Source organism: Fulmarus glacialis, unplaced genomic scaffold, assembly GCF_000690835.1.
Source record: "Fulmarus glacialis isolate BGI_N327 unplaced genomic scaffold, ASM69083v1 scaffold24352, whole genome shotgun sequence".
Taxonomy (NCBI): domain Eukaryota; kingdom Metazoa; phylum Chordata; class Aves; order Procellariiformes; family Procellariidae; genus Fulmarus; species Fulmarus glacialis.
The window spans coordinates 25,956-44,053 of record NW_009197790.1 but is presented as its reverse complement, the minus strand read 5'-3'; the positions used below and the strand labels follow the sequence as shown (position 1 = coordinate 44,053).

The 18,098-nt window shown below is 36.3% G+C and overlaps 1 protein-coding gene across 1 annotated transcript in view; it reads left to right on the top strand.

Moving 5' to 3' along the window:
* The window catches only part of LOC104073032 (peripheral plasma membrane protein CASK-like), a gene marked incomplete at its 5' end in the record, with an annotated part of 94,208 nt that overhangs the window by 52,684 nt on the left and 23,426 nt on the right, over positions 1-18,098 (top strand). The window contains 1 exon segment of the mRNA XM_009572679.1: positions 7,032-7,153. Coding sequence (XP_009570974.1) covers positions 7,032-7,153 — 122 coding nt within the window.

Genomic DNA, 18,098 nt, shown 5'->3' with positions numbered 1-18,098 from the left:
GTAGGGAAAAAAGAAACCTCATTCAGAGCCTCTGCCACTGATTTTTGGTTTTTGTTTGTACATAGAGACTTTCTTCAGTAAACTTACTGACTGATAGGATGTGCTGCCCTCATACTGGTGAGAAGAGGGTTTCCATATATTTTTGCAATGAGGAAGAAAGTGTCTAAGGAAGTAATAGTGAAGGGCATTAATTTGTTAAAATAGTTATTTGTTTAGTTGCATGTGAGTGTGCTACTTGTAAGGTGCAGGTCTGGTCTGAAAAACAAAACCTTCTCATTACATATTTCTTTACCACCACACTAGACTGCCTTCTGTCATATTTGTGGCTGGTTTCACAGTGAGAGATAACTGGGAAAAGGAATTGGCAAACTTTGTGTAAAGGTCCCAATTATGGAGATAGGTGAAAGCTGGAGACATGCGTACACACAGTGCCCCTGTGCGTGAGGAATAAAACGAAGACTATATTCAAAATCAAGCATCAGTTTTTCCCTCCTCTCTCCCCCTCAGCCCCTCCTTTTTTGTATTTCCATATATATTACTCTGCGTTCTTGCTGCTGTTTGGGAACACTTTATCTCTTGTTTTCTCTTCCCCCCCTCATCCTCTCCCCTCCCTCCACCTTTTTTCTTTGTTTGGTCTTTTCCTCTTTCTCCCTGCTTTTCTCTCCTGCACCTATTTCCTTCGTTTTTTTTCCTCTGACTTTTACATGCCTTTCCTTCCCTTCTTGTATTCCATAGGTGTTCTTACCTTTTTTAATTCAGTTGTAAATCCCAATACCTATCCATTCCACCGTCTTCTTTCTGCAGTTTCACTGTAGTCTCCGTAAACCTACATCTTTCTAGTTCTCTCCCTGGACTCTTCCTGATTGTTATCTATCTATCTATATATATAAATGTAGGGAGAGAGTGTGTATATAAATATTATTACTGTCTTAATTGCTTCCCAGCAGCATTCACAGAATTGCATGCATGTAGGAGCTTATTTGTAAATTTAGAGAGTGTCTAAACTTGGCTGTTTCGTTTCTGTCCAAGAAGGAAGAAGTAGTTAAACACTCTATAGCTCAAATTTGAGGAGGATGGAGTCTTTACTTGCCTTTCGTTTTAATTACACTGTTGTGTATATATATGTGAAACATGTATCTCACACCTTATTTTAAACTATTTTAGGCATATATATACACATGCTTTGGCTGTCATCTGTCCTTACAGAGACAGTTGCTCTTGGAATATAGTGAACAGCAAAGAGCAACAAATTACTGTGTGAGGTTAGAGGCATCTCAACTCCAAGTGATTCTTGCAGATGTAGTTTAAAGTGATGAAAAGCATCTGCTCCTCAGTTGGCTTTCTTTTAATCTAACAAGTTACATCAGCACAAGTAGTGGAAAGGTCCCGTCTATATAAAAGATTCTTTTTTCGCCTTTAATGGAAACAGCATATGTTCAGTATTTTCTTTACAGGACCAACAGGAAATAGAGGTGTTCTTTCTTACACATTTTTAACTCCTGTCCACTGCTACTAAGGCAAATCTGGCCTTGTATATAACGTGGGCACAGTATTTTATAGTTACGCTGATATTGAGCCTAGACTTTCATGTTTGGCTAAAGTGAACAGTTTTAAATGTGTATGTGATTGTGATTTGAAAACCTCAGCTGACAGACACCCCTTCATTTCCACAGCGTTTTGATATAGTGCTTAATTACCTAATGTGTTACACATTTATGCCTTGTGTTTTTAGGGTATCGTAATCAGATGCCAGCAAAACAAAACTACTGGAGGCATTGATTATACAGCTATCACTAAATAGGTCATTTAAAGGTGTAAGTGTTGCTGGAGTCTTAAAGCAGAAGCAAAGAATCTTTGTTTTATTTGTCATACATGAAAAATAAAAATAAAATCTATGAAACTTGAATCTCACATTACAGACCTGGTAAAAATTATCTCATTGAGAGCCAGGATTGTTTTTTATTTTCATTTCCAGCAGCTGCACACAAGAAGGCAGCCAAGAGATGAAGTTGGGAGAAATCAGCTTGTGTTGATTGTAGATTGAGTGGCATAAGGACTGAATTGTGATATATAGAGAAACTGCAAATTTGGTTAGTCATTTAAAAAGCAATGTAAAATCTTCAAGGCATAGGTACTTCCCTATTTATACAACATATAGAATAGTTGAAAAGGCGATCCAAATTAAGGTAGTTTATAAGAATGAACGGGATTAAAATGAGTGGTGGTGTCAGGAACTTAATTTTATACAGTTCTACAAATCTAAGGGGTTTAGATTTTGTCAGTGTCTCTTTAATAAAAATATGCTATTATTATAATGATTGTTATAAAGTCTTCTGCAGAGTCATTTCCTGGAATACTAATTGCAGGAGACTTGCAAAAAGGTCACGGTTTTATAGTTTTGTATTTAAACAAGGTCAGGCTTCCTCTAACAAGTTTTTATTGCTCAGAAGAGGGTTCGTGACTGACCAAAACTTAAATGGGCATTTGTGATCTTCAATATTAAAAAAATAAAGAAATCTTTTACCCTCTCTCAGAATGTGTTTGTAGTCAGAATGTAGTCTTTGTATTTTGCAGCAAGATCTGAGTCTTCTTACTTGAACACCCTTTTAGTCATACACTGTCGCAGGTCACTGCTGCATGAAAAGAAGGTAGTAATTTTCTGCGTAATTTCAGTAATTTACTGCCTGCTGCGTAAGAGAGGAAGTCAATTGTACCTGCCTTGTTTGCTGAGCCTCGGCAAAGCAAACTTTTAGGGTGTTTTGTGGTGGAGACATACTACTATTGGAGAATATGTGGACAATTCTTGGAATAGTATTTTAAAGACTTCATTTCTTTTGTTATCTTTTATTCTCTTTTCTCCTCTGGGGAGAAGTAAGCAACTCCTACCTACCTCTAAAGTTCAGTTTCTCTAGGCAGACCACCTGTTCCAGATCAGAATAGCTAGATGCCAGGATGTAATAACAGCACTCTATTTTACCAAAGCTTTGTCTACTTGCAACTTGATGAACCAGTGTCCATACCAACTTCAGGTGGTATTAAGGGCACTGTATGGGAACTACAAAGACTCTAGAGACAGAATTCAGCTGTAAGAGAGAACTACTTCTGAATGGCCATCTCCATAAATGAGGTAACAGAACCTGCAGGAAATACCTATGATAACTTTGACTACACACTGGTTGAAGAAATAATCCCAAGTTACTGCCTTATAAAGCAAATATGTCTAAATGACAAATAATAGATCTGCCTCAGTAGGCAGAAAGCTACTCAGTTCATCTCCATCTTCTTAAAAGCAATTTGGTATCATCCTTAAGAAGTCATTCCACTGACTATAAAAACATTTCAAGTACTGGTACTGGTACCATCATAAGCATTCTGACTTTTTTTTTTTTAATACAGTGAGAGCCCGTAGTTTTCAACTTTTCAGAGTTGTCAGCCTCAAGGGAACTGTGAATAGTTGCAACCATCCTTTCTTAGGTAGTCTCATGGAAATACAAGAAAGACAAGGTTGTGTGCATGACCCAGAATATCACTGCTTGTTTGCACACTGAGAACTTATGTGCAATTACAGTAGGATCCACAGTTACCACAGTCTTCTCACAGAACCATGTTTGGTGCAGATTTTGTTACTGTTACTGTGGAGAAGAATCTTCTACTTGTATCAATGGAATTACAACCTTTCCTGCGCAATCGTATGTGTATATGTTCATCTCACATGAGTGGTAGGGACTACTTGAAAGTTCTGTGGCAGAAAGCAGCATTTTCTAACAAAGTTTACTTTACGGAGTCTTAAACAAACAAAGCCAGTCAAGTTAGTCAACTTCCTTTTTTTCCTGGCTTTCTAATATTATGCATCATTCTAATTTTTATATTTATAGACTCTGTCTGTAAGTGCTACAGATCATGAGAAATCTGAACTTCTAGATTGTATGACTGTATAATAACTCACTTAAGTCCTTCCTTTATCATCTATGCTGAGGCTAAAATGGGTGCATTTGCAATGATGAAAAGGGATTAAATCCTATTTCTAGAGGATACAAGCTTTAATTATAAATATTGAGTGCTTTTATACTTTCCACAAAGGTTAGAAATTTAGCTTAAATATGATAGAATATTAATCTTTTTAGGGACAGGTATGCTGTAAGATTGGTTAATTTTATTTTATGTAATATCTTCTATCTGAATTTAAAACTCTTCTGAAAGGTACTTCTAGGCTTTTAACCAGATGCTGTAACAGAGGGAGTTTAGGTGTTCACAAAAATGCCTGTAGATTTGTTCTCTCACTTTTTTATGCAATAACATGCTGTCAGTATATTGCTACTATGCCATTTTCTCATGCAGGTGCATGTTATTTGTAAATGCATGAAAGACATGGCAGTGGATACAGCATAAGATTGTAGGTAAAAGAAAACGTAAGGTAAAGCTGTGATTTTGAAGGATTAGCAAAGTCACTGTAAGAACTTCTCATCAAATTTGTTAAGGATATTCTTGGAAACTTTCTTTTACAGCCATCTATTCAATGCGACCAATGGACGGGAGAAGAAAGACCTAATAAACAAAGCTTAATGTTTTGGAATTCCCAGATATTCAACAGGTTGTTGAGATGCAAATATTAAAAAATAGTAACTTTTATTTCTATTTGAAAGACCTGAAGGTATTCCACAAAATAAAATTCCCAAAGTAAATAATACTGTCAAATAAATAATGTGGTGGTCCAGAGCATTCAGTGTTTCACAGTGATGCAGCACTGCAGACAACTTTGAACATACTTTTAATTGGTTCTGATTTTGGCTCAAGTTTTAGTGGTTTTGAGCAGCATTGAGCAGTATTAGAGACTCTTAAGATATCCAAGCCTCTGAAGTGAATCTTCTCTTGAGTTTTTCTTAAACACTCCAAATACACAGAAGGGGCTTTGAACCCAGAAAACAAAGTTTTGCTAGAAAAGAAAATAATTAATTTAAACTCTAAGCATGGCGAGAATAGAAATAAAAGAATTCTAACAAATTTCCTTCTGCCAACTGCATCCTGGAAAGTCAAGCACTTTCCTTCAGGCTCGAAGGCCTCTAAGTTCATCAACCTTTAATTGACATACTGAAAATGTTAAAAGAAACTCAGCGCAGTCCCTTTTGGGTCCCTAGGTAATGTTTTTCTGCCTTGCCTTTGAGGCTTAGCTGTGATCTCTCCATGCTCTTACCAGCAGATTCCCAGTCCCTGTATTTTCTCAGGTTTCCTGCTGTGTCTCCCAGTGTGGAAGCTGTGGCACAGAGAGAGGAATATGGACAGTTCCTTTCAGCTGAGCATGCTTATTCATTATCAAAGGCAGAGCAGTTTTTTTCTCTTCTTCAGTGCACCTGACCCCATGCACAGCAACTACGATAAGGCAAACCATTAGTTCTATTTGCTGACCAGCCACCGCTTTTTTGAGGGAACATAACTTAAATTAATACATCAGTTGGAAATAAGTAGTCAGACACATTTAATGGGAGAGGACTAAGAAGTCTTATTGCTCCTGAGCCATGAGTTGTGAGTGAGGGGAATACTGCTGTTCTTAACCTTGGTGCACAAGGAACTGTGAGGAGAATCCTAGGTTGAGATTTGTACTAAAGGTGATGCAAGAGTTTCTAGACTTGTAACTTACTCATCCTTCTAAGCCATGAGATCACAAGTCTTGTATAGTAGTTTTTGTGTATTTTGCTATGTTTATTCCAGTTTTTCAAGGTTTTCAGAGAAATAAGTGAACTTAACTCGTTTCCTTGTGTCGTTAAGAGGGGGTTCGGTTTTTTGTTTTTATTACATTCTGAAAATGCAGTAGATTACAAAAGGGCTTGACTTAAGGAAGACTGGTAAGAATTGTTCATACAATGGAGGATGGAATTTCAAGAAATATAGCCATTTTTTAGATATTATCTATCTTGACAAAAAAAAGAACACTGGCAAATGAATAAGTAAACAGAATAAACATATTAAGGAGAAATTAATAAAATATAGAATGTGTAAAATTCTGTATAGAGAATTAAGAAATTTTTTATGAAAATGCATTCAGCAGTTAACTGTCAGGCACCAGCATTTTTGCAGACTAACACTGGATATGCTTATACCACTGTGGAAAAACTGAAGACATGGGCTGTGGGTGTTTAGATAAGCCAAAGATAGCATTCTAGTAATGCACACAAGTGGCAGACACCACTGATACCTGATTTTTAAAACAAGTTGTTCCACAAGGAACCAGTATGGGCTGGTTGACTATGGATTTGTGTTGTGTTTCTGTATCCTCCCCTGCTGTGACTTCAACTCTCCTCATGGACTTCCATATTCCATAATGCCTCCTGTTTCTCCTTTTTGTCCCCATATCCCTCACTTCTCTTTTCACCCTTACGCCATATAAAAACCATCCCCATCATCCTATGACCCAAAACAATCCACTGGTCAAAAGTCAGCAAGTGCTATAACTGGGTCTGAGATAAGCAGGCAAGCAGAACAAACACAACAAAAACCGGAGCTCGTGTTAACAGCCTTTTTTTCTCCTCTGGAGGACACAGCAATCAGGTGTTTCTCTATCTTCCCTCCTCTATCCAGATGCTGATTTTAAAAGAATTTGTGAGAGCATTGGTTCTTTCAAATTTTTACTGATTCGGCATATGTATTTGAAATTGGCCAGCAATTCAAAAAATGAAAAAAGAGAAGGTTGGAGTAAGAATGGTGAGGACAGGCAGTTGGGCAGATAATTCAAGTAACTTCGTAAGACATTGTTGGAAACTAGGCTAAAATAGAACAAAGCTAAGCTTAATAAAAACAAGTTTTAACTTCTCTTCAGTTAAACCATTTCTTATGTATAATTACATTGTATATGGGCACTGTTGATATACGTGAAGTTTATTCAGTGAGTTTTCCTATAAAAACTCCAGCTTTTTAAAGTTCCTGTTCCAGTTGTACCAGATGAAGTGAAAGTTTCCTTTTCCAAAGTTCAGTTTACCGTGAGTCTTTGCTTTATTGATTTTTCTTCTTTCTTTTTTTTCCTGTTTATTGCCCCATAGGAGCAGTCTCACAGGTGCTGGACAGCCTGGAAGAAATTCATGCACTTACAGACTGCAGCGAAAAAGACTTAGATTTTCTTCACAGTGTTTTCCAGGATCAGCATCTTCACACGCTACTAGATGTAAGTTTTCTGTGATAAACAATTTGAATGCGTTTCCATATCGGTTGTTCATTAGGTAATATTTTGGTTTATCCCAAATATATTCGCTTTTTTTGTTTCATACCAAAATGAATTTATTTAGGTGTGGAAAGTAACAATCAACTAGCACTTTACACAAAAATACCTTTTAGGACGATAAATACAGAATATTTTAGAATATCTAAGTCGTTAATGACTTGGTTTGAATTAAGCTATTCATTTTATTTATCAGAATCATTTTATTCTGATAAAATAACTTACCAGAATAGACTTTTTTCTTTTGATAAGGGCTGGATTTTATTTTTTATTTTAAATGTGAATTGTAACTTTGTAACTGTACAGATTCATTCCTTTATCATTATTTCTAAGTAATGTAATAATCTTAGACCACTTCTGTGGATATTCTTACAAGTACGACATTTTTTGTGTGAAACACCTAGGTATACTTCTTTCTGTCCTATTCTTGAACACAGTATGTAATAGCTCAGTCATTTAAATCTGTATTATTCTGTGGTTCATTAGAGCTATTACTCCATATGACAGCAGTGGGTGTTCCACAAGAAAATGTGCAAAAATTACAAAGCTGGAAGATACAGGTTAGTGCCTTCTGGTAGGCATAATCAGGATCTGGTTCCCGTTTCTTCACTGTCTATCTGTAAGCATGGTTCACTGTCTGGCTACACGTACAGATCAACTGTGATATCAGATGGTTCACAGATTTTTTTTTTTTTTTTTTTCCTTCCAGAAAACTAAAGCGCTCTATTTTGCAAAAATAATTTTGAAAACCAAGTAGTCTGGTGTTTGAGAGAAAAATGCTTGCACACGACTTATCTTTCTGTACCTTCAGGACTTCCTGTTTTCAAAGTTTCTTGTTATCTTGTCACGTGCAGAGATCCTGTTTATATTTCCTAATAGTTTTTTAACCAAGAAGGCCTAACGAGCAAATACATTGTACTTCCTCCAAAATTGTGTGAATTTGGGAAAACATACGTATAGTTTTGAGGTAGAAGTATTTGCTGAACTTCAACTCTCTGCAAAAACAGGGACCTTCAGCATCACTGCAAGCTTACACTCCATCCCTCGCATTGAGTGCCAAGACTCTCACTGAAGGACAAATTCAAAAGCATATCATGCTGTCATTGATTTCTGTGTCTACATAGTATTGCAGTCTAAAATAAAGGTCAAAATGAAGCAGAAGAAACTTTCCCTGATTTTTTTCTGGGTTATATGGATACTTCATGTTGAAGACAGGACTTGCTTACAGGCAAGACAAACTTTTTCTAAAGCAATCTGCACATTCCACTGAGAAAAAGCTCAGGATGGAACCAAATCCACAGAGGCATAGGCTATGTCCACATTAGCAAGTACTACAACGTAACAATAGCAGATCTGTAGAGCAAAGCAGTTGACACTGAGGACACAGTGTTGACAAGTCTGTATTTTGAGGGCTTTTGCTTTATACTAGCTATACTGCAGTCCTATGGACTGAATAATCACTTGCAGGTGAATAGCATCTTATATTTTAGTGTCATGTGAGAGTAAATATGCTCTGGTAACACTGTACAATGAAAACCAATGAATAGTAGGTGGGCATAATCAAAAGATTCATTTAAAAAATGCACTCCTGAATCAAACCAAAATGCTTATGTGACCATTTTATTACTGTGTCTTAAATTTAACAGCTTGGATACCTCAGTAAATGTCACAAATCTAAAAATACGTCTATGTTTTTTTACCCAGTGAAAGACACTCAGGAGTAGGATTCATTCCAGCTATCTGATCTGCTGATGATTATGGTTGTAGAAACTTTAAAGAGTTTCTGGAAAATTCTTGAATGTTTTAGTTCCTATATGCAGCTTTGCAGGGGTATGAGCTGAATGTAAACGGTGCCATAGTTCCTTCGGTGTCCAAACTCTTTAAAATGTGGTAGATTATTTGTACACTTCTTACAATTTGGTTAGTGATTGGTGAATAGTGGGCCACCTGGATTCTGTGCATCCTTCAACTTCAAAGGATTCAAATCCACACATACTTTCTTCCGGAAGAGGAGCCAGCTGCAGGGTTCTGAACTGGCCTGTATGAGAACATAAGCCTTCTGGTAAAGCTTCCCACAACGTAGCTGCCCCTATGACTCAAGGAACCAGAGATAGTTAGCTGTTAAGTGATGAGGGCATTCCTCTGGCACAAGATTCTACAGTTCTAATCTTTGTTCTTGATACCTGTTTATGCATTTTACATTAAACAGTCATTGGATAAAATTATATGAAGCATGCAGGAAGAAGGGTTTAGGAGCTCATGACTTTCCTGAATTGCATCTCCAACAACTCATCTTGCAAATTGCATTAAAATATGAATCTTTTTTCCCAGTGTAAGTTCATCTAACTTGTGTTCCAGAAGCTTAAATTGCTCTGTCTTTTTATATTGCATGCTGCAGTGTAGAAAGGTGATCAGATAATGTGAATGAGAAATAAAAATCTGGACAGGAAGAGAATAACGTGAGTGTAATATTAAGAACCGAAACACTTGTGTAACTCATGTGGGAAGGTTTTAGATATTTATTAACCATTATTATATTGTCATATAACTACTCTTGGGCTTTGGTAAACCAGATGGCCTTAGTTTAAGTATTTTGCTGTATGACAGGTGTACCAGACATTAACTCACGCTTCTGCAATGCTTTTGCTTTTTTCTGTTCTTTACAGTATCAGTCTGGTTCATAGTACTTCACTAATGATCTAATATTTCTGTAATGATCTACTGTAGCCTTTTAAACAAGAAAAAACTGCAATGAATTCGTACCATTTTGCCATTCTTTTATTTAAAATTCACGGTCATTCTCTTAGAAAGGGATACGTTTAAATGCACACTATAATAACGTATTTGTGAGAACAAAAGACTACCAAAAAGCATTTTTGTTTTATTATGCTATGTGGAAGGGGGATGATCGAATCTTCCCAAAGATACTTTGATTAGAATAATACAAAATAAAATTCTAGAAGATTGCAATGTCATGAAATACATATTTGAAAGACTGAAACAAGTTACAGACAGTATTGTTTGAAAGGGTAGTTTTTTCATTTCAGTAACTTGAATGTGGGAGATTAATTTCTGTTTATGCGTTGATACTATTGCACTTTCTCTCAGAACTCTGAAAAAATCATCAGTTGTACTTGAATGAAGCTCTGTCAGGGAAACTGTTTATTCGTCTCGGAGTATTTGGGCCACCAGAACAAGTCACCTGTAAAGCATTAACATTGCACTGAGTAGGAATTTTATAGTACGTTGTGAAGCTGTTGCTGTCACTTTGCATTAAAACTACTGTTCCTCCTCCTTGGCCTTTCTCCAGTTAAATTTGTTCTCATGTTCCTACTCTTTCTCAAGAGTTATCCTTATTTTTAGATTAGGCACATGATGATAGTTCACTCCTGCTGCTGAAATACCTTCTTTTGCTTCTGAACTCTTTGTCCTTTCTTCTTTTTGCTTTCAGAAAATCTTTATGTTAAGACTGCAAGTTACCCACATGTTGTTTTTTTCAGATAATATAGATCACAAAATAGAAGTTGTCTTTCTCAGTAATTCATTAACTTAGGTGTTATGAGGACAGGCACCTCTGAAGGCCATAGAAAGCAGGGTTCCTGTCATCCCGTCGATTGTGTTTAATTGATTCATTTATGTGTTTAGATAGCTATCTTAAGACACTCTTCCACTTTACTTGGGTACCAAAGCTGTTCAAAACCAGGGAGAGAAAGGTGCCAACTACTTAAAAAGTAATTTATATTCACTCTGGGCCAAATCCTGCAATGCACCAGCATATCCTGATGTGGGCTTACTGAATAGTTTCATTGTGTGATTTTTTCATAATTTTACAGAATCCCTCTATTGTGTTGAGTGTTTTTTTCCTGTACAAAGGTTACACAATTCGTTATTAAAAGCTTAATTTTGTTTACTGGGGAGAGTAAAGAAAAGGGCCTTCTAGAAACAAGTATTTAGAAATATTCACTGCCTAAAAAAAAATTATTGTTTAATAATTGATCTTTCTTGTAAAGTAAAGAGTAACTTTGGGTTGGACAGATTTTTTTTTTCCTCGCTTCTGTTAGAAATGTGGTGATCAAAATTTTGGTGAATGCTGTAGGACATTCCTGTGTGTTACTTAGAACTGTCTGGGTTTATGCCTATATAAAGCTTTATAAATTGTTTAATTCTGGTATCCAATTTAGATAATAAAGAATGTAATAAAGTTAAGTAAAGGATATAAATAACTATACAGAAAAACAGAGCTGAATTTAAGTAGCGAAGCAACTTTTTATTACCACTGACAGATTTTTAGAAGCCTTATCAAATGGCTTTGATTAAGATTTTTTTATTGACTTTCATGAAAGAGATCCTGGGAGGCATTGCCGTCTTGTTTCAGCAGTACTGATAAAGAAGTTGGAAATAAATGTGAAGAGGTTACTAATTTTGGAGACGTTGGTGTTTGGCTATTTTCTGTATCATGACAAAAGATTTTACTTTAATGATTATTTGTTTTGAAAAGTATACTGGGCTTCAAGGCTGTGCCGAATGGGGAAGGTCTTTACACATTGTGTTTCATCTCTATCGGTGCATCAAAGGTTTGCTAAAAAGTAAAACCAGAAGCTGCTATTTTATGCAGCTGCCTACATTGAAGGAGACAAGAGAAATCTTTCTTCTGTTGAGTCAAGTAGTTTGGTCACCTCTCCAGGGACGCTTTCTGTGGGTGATTCTGAATGCAGATGTCGTTCGATTTACAAGTGGGATTTTCGCTCAGCAGGAGAACAATATCAGCTTTTGTGTGACTGGGGCCTCTCTATGCTACTGTCTTTGTCTGCGTCTGTCTGTCCCGAGTCAGATAGTTCTGTAGGCTGATATCTTTTGGCTGTTAATTTAAGACGTTTGTTCCATTATTTTCATAGATGGAATCGTTAAGGTAAGTGTTATTATTTCTGCAAGTATATCTGCGATAGAAGCGTTACGAACTTTGAGGAAAGTTTATTTTTACCTTTTGCTGGCATAACGCATTACACACATACTGTTTTAACTAAATGAGATTAAATAAATTTTGGAGAAGCTATATGTATATCTATATGTGTACCCACTTCTTCCCTTTAGAGTTTAATTTATATTCATAGTGCATATATTTAAGGCATACTGATTTTTCAAGAGAATCTCGCTTTTTATGTCTGTTATCCTCTGCTGCTAATGGTAATGTTTCAAAGGAAAATGCATCTGTGCACACTTCAGAGTTCCCTTAGTATTTCTTTTGAACTCAGTCATCCAAACAGATTTGGTCCTGAAGTCCAGACTTTTAAGGAAACATATTTTCTCTTTTGCTAGAAAGAATGTTGTGGGGACCTCAGTTTAGCCTCTTACATGGTTGGCTAAAGCTTTCTGCTGGATTTGTTTTGGTTTGTTCTGTTACCCTCTCAATGTTAGACGTTGGCACGGTAAATTTGAACGTCTTTTGTAAAAGTATCAGTTATTCAGCATTGTCCAGCCATGGCTGATACTATAGTTCTCTGTTTGAAAAATGTTTTAAACTCTTCATGCCTTTATCCCTGATTTGCTCTTTTCTGAGCAAAGGGTATTAATTTAACAATTCTATCATATCCTTTGGAAAAAAACAAAACAAGAGACATTTTGATTTCTATTTTCAGGACGCTTTCATTTTCTTCTTCCTTTCTTTTAAATCATTAATAGAGTGGTGGAATATCTATCATATGATACAGAAAAGAAAATAAAACCAGCAGCTGTGTATAAAAATCTTAAATGTTTTCATGAATCATCTAATTTTTCTATGTTTTGATTTGAATAAGCATGGCTTTGGTCCTTGCCCTCTTGAATACTGATTATTTTAAAACTAGTAAGTGGAATATGTTTTAGTGAAACATTAATGCATTACTTTCGCAAAAACAGATCAGAAAGTGTATGTGTGCTATATGTCTTGCTAAACTCCCACAGAATGTGTTATGCGTATGTGAAATAATCCTTTCTCATTTTTAAAACACCTTGTTTTCCTATTTTTAATTATCCTTTAATTGATATGTTTGTAAGACAAAAGCAAATGGAAAATATTTGTTAAAAAAAAAAAAAGAAAAAGAAACTATGTTGGCAGGAAAGCACCTTGCTATTTGGGGAACCAAATCTGGCTCTTATCCCAATCCAGCAGAGGCAGCATGCTCAGCCCCAGGGAGTGGGAGGGACTGGTCTCTCACACTGCAATGGAAACTCCTTTCCCAAGTAGTGTAGAAGAACATTGACCAAGCCTTAGGGAGAACTGTTTGAAGAATTCCTTCAGCAGGTGGGCTGGATCCTCATCACCAGTGCAGTGTGCGTTTTCTCTAAAAGGTAACTTCTCTGGAAGGCCAGATCTGAAAGAACACTAAAAGCAGAGGCTATTCTAGAATTTCTTCTGCATTATTTCATAATCATTCTCTAAAATACCTTCCATTTTCAACTTCCTTCATATCTTTGCATTTCATTTTCTGTGTTCCTGGGATATGTAGATCACTGTGCTAGTCAGCATCATCTCATTATTTTCTTGTTCTTCCTGTTTCTCTGACTTAAAAATTTATACAGAGAATTTGTCTTATGTTTAGTCTTCTAAAAGAAGACTTCTTTTAAAAGAAACCATTTTTGTTCCATGTTTTTATAATATCTTATTGAAATACTTACATATGACTGGGTCTCTTAAACACAAGATTAATACAAATAAGAGCTAACAGTAACTTTTATATTGATTAAGATTCGTTTTTGAGAAATTTATATATCCACCACTTTCCAACAATGCAAAATTCTGGGTCGGATTGCATGACACTGTGATAGCTGCTTTGTTGCACTTAACCTGTTTTCTTTCTAACTAATGTTCTGTCATCTCTGAGTATTTATAAGCATAGTACTGATGTGGTGAATCATCAAGTGAAATTCATCTTAATAAAGTATGTACTTTAAATGAGATTTGTACTATTTAGCCCATTCCTCTTGGCCTAATGTCATCTTCTCTGTGTCAATGGTGTGTCACTGTGAGTTTCTGTGTAAGTGTGTGTGTGTCTGTGTGCACCAACATAACTTACTCCAAAAGCATAAATCCGTAGACTTTTTTTTTTTTTTAGCATGTAGAATTAAAAATTCCCAGTGTATTTTTATGTTACTGGGCTCTGATCTATCAAAGAACAGTAGAATTGTATTCCTGGCACTTGTAGAACACTTAATTAACTTAACTGATACTGTTTTGAGGTAAAGAGGATCATTTTCATATTTGACTTTCTACATTTTCTTCACCTCTTTTTATGTTGAGTGTAGTTCACATTAGTTTTCAGTTCCTTTTTAATTGTAAGGGCTACCTGTTGGGGTTTTTTTCTTACAAAACTTCAGATTTTCGGATTTATTATTTCTCCAGGAGCTTGGGACTTACTCTGAGAAATGACAAACATAAAGAAGCGGTACAGTGCCTGGGATACAGCCCGCAAATCTTGAATAACACTTCCGCTTTGTGGGTGCTGGGAGCTTTCTTCAGAATGATATTTCAGTCTACGCTTAGTTTACATTAAAATACCCAAAGGCAATATAGTAACAGCCCAGTAAGCTATGCTTCTATCTTTGAAGTCAGTCAGGCCTCACTGCCTCCTACTTCCAGTTATTCAAGTAGTTGACTGATACATGTTGACTGTTCTTTGTACTAATGAGGTCATTGCAGTATATTTTTATTCTCAGTATATCATTACAAAAAATTTACATGGATAGGGAGAAACAAAAATGGTTGTAACTCCAACATTAGCACCTCCTGGTGCAAGATACGCTCAATGTCACAAAGCAGGTGAGAAGCTGTGTTCTTTGCCAACTCTATAATCATTGAGGATTTAACTAGTTTTATATGGATTCTATATCCGCCTGGAATGACGTTCGTGGTCATTAGCATCCTTTTCTTCAAGATGGTGATCTAGCCCTGGAGAGTTCATTCAACTGACAGAATTGGGAATGAAGCCTGTTTAGGCTTAACCTGAGTCTATAGTTCTTGCTATAGGTCATTAGTCCATATTGGAAGGAGGGGGGCAAGACAGGGGCAAAGGTTATTCTGTGGGGTGTATAAAGGTGTTGTCCATGTACCATTACTCTTTTTATAGCCCTTCCCATGTTGAGGGATTAGTTTTCCCTGGTGCTTATAGAATCATAGAATCATGTGGGTTGGAAAAGACCTTTAAGGTCATCGAGTCCAACGTAAACCTAACACTGCCAAGACCACTACTAAGCCATGTCCCTAAGTGCCACATCTACATGTCTTTTAAATACCTCCAGGGATGGTGACTCAACCACTTCCCTGGGCAGCCTATTCCAATGCTTGATAACCCTTTCAGTGAAGAAATTTTTCCTAATATCCAATCTAAATCTCCCCTGGCACAACTTGAGGCCATTTCCTCTTGTTGTATCACTTGTTACTTGGGAAAAGAGTCCGACCCTGACCTCACTACAACCTCCTTTCACGTAGTTGTAGAAGGTGATAAAGTGTCCCCTGAGCCTCCTTTTCTCCAGATTAAACAACCCCAGTTCCCTCAGCCACTCCTCATAAGGCTTGTTCTCTAGACCTTTCACCAGCTTCATTGCTCTTCTTTGGACTCGCTCCAGCACCTCAATGTATTTTATGCTTACTTTTATCTGACCAGCTGCTTGGTGTCATCTTTAAAAGGTGTTTTGCCTTGTTTTTATTAAGATCAGCTTCAGTTAGATATCTGATGCAGCAAAAAAAAACTAAGTGACTATGTTACTGAAATAATGGGATTTTTGTGTCCTTGAAATTGCAAATATGTTAAAGTACCTTGTGAAATAATTATCTAAGCCCATGTCTCTCACAACAATACTACTGGTACATTCCAGAATGAGAGAGGTTTTTTTATTGGGACCATTGAATTTCATTGGGTTGATTTTTCCGACTGCTGTGCTTGTTTTCTTGGTACTGCTATGTGCAAAGCAGTACCTTTATCTCATCCTAGTTTTATTTCTTTCATCTTTCCAAAGGAAGTTAAAACATTTGCAATGTGAACAGAGAAGAATCTTGTTTATGATACAGGAATGGAGTTGAGACCCAAAAAAAAAAAAAATATGGCTGGAGGAACTTGTGGCAAAGAGTTCCTGAAATAGAAAAAGATTAGATGGCGTACTGAAGATGTCTTGTAGTGTATAGTGGAGGACTGAAAGGGTACCCTGGATATCTGCAGTCAGCTCATGGCAGCAGTAATTGAAGAGTTCCCACCTCCTTTGAGGAGGTAGGAGAACATCTTAGTCAGTCTACTTAAGTCTAAATAATATTTGTTTTGTCACTATGGTTTTGAAGTGTAGCATGTATTTATTTAAGATCATTCAATCCCAGGCTTTGCTTACCACACTTTCCAATTTGAGAGAACATATGTTTACCTTCATGTATCGCATATGATGTAGAATTTTGCTAAACTGCAACCTCTTCCTCTTTGGTAAGCTCTGTACATATACTGTCTGGCATATCTTTTAACATCTGCTATCACTTGTTGAGAACTGCAGCTTCTACAGTCAACAGAATTTTTGTGATGAGTATTAGTATGGGGTTTTTCTTAAAATATGAGACAAATTACTAGGTTAGAGTCCTAATTAATAGTGAAATACAATGCTGTCAGATAGTGGAGTCTGGATTCATTATATGTGAATGAGGCATTTAGGGACACCTGAAATTAAATAGAAGGAAATAAGATCTTGTGTGATTTTGAGGAGTAGCATAACTGTTTATTATCAGTACTTCTGTGACACAATTAAAAAAAAAAAACAACAAACAAACAAAAAAGACTTCTTGGTAAATACGAAGCAAATCAAGAGGCACAATTTAAAAGGACAGCTGTGGAAAAAAAACCTGCACACACCCTGCAGTTTATTTTGTAAGAATATAGTCCTTTCCTCAGCTCTTTTACCTCTGAAATGTGAAGACTTTGAATTTACAGTGTAAGTGCATAGCACATGGCAGTTTCTGCTAAAATTTGTTCATAGCTCATGTATGCTGAAGGTAAAAAGTTAGCCCCTTGCAAAGAAATAGAACATACAAGTCAGATATTACTGAACATCTTGACACTTGACCATGTGGTCTGAACTAGTATAAGCATAAATGTGTCTTTGAATCTGCTTTTAACTGTATCAGTTTAAAAAATAAAATTAGATCAAAGGTTGATTTAGAACAAACTGTGAAAATATTTTATGTTCTATGAAGACTGCAAAAAGCAATGTGCCATGTAATACGCATAAGTAGAAATATTTCCTTTATCATTTTAAAAGCTAAAATTGCTGTTTATCCTAAACTAGCAGTGTAAGTTAAAAAATGGTTACACCCACATACATAAGCACAGTGGATTTAGTGTATGGAGCTGCACAGATTTGTATAGTCTTATTTTCAGACTGAACTTTGTGTGATTTCCCCACAGTTCATGACTGCCTGCAGTTTTGCTACAGGATTGTAACCTATTGAGAGAATTTAAACTTGGATACATTTTCACTTTTTAAAGTTTTGATCAAAAGATAGATACAACAGATATCCCAACATTTAGCTACATAACAGAATGGAAAACCTTTTCAGTGCTCTACACCTTAACCTTACAGTTCCCCTAGTGTTTCCAAGCATACAAAATATGCTTGATTTCGATGATAAAATGCAAGATTTAGATGATAAAATATTGAGTGGTAACGTATGTTATGCCACTTGGCATCTTTGCCTATTGCCAACACTGGCAAAGGGCTGTATGCTTTCCTTCCAACCGTCATGTAACCAAATTGCTACCAATAGACAGACCCTTTGAAGGCAATGAGGAGGATTTCTTTCTGCATTCCTTTTTACCCCTTGGATTACTACGAAGGCAGTGCATACACAATCCTTTGGCTGTGCGCTTGTTAGGGGTTGGAA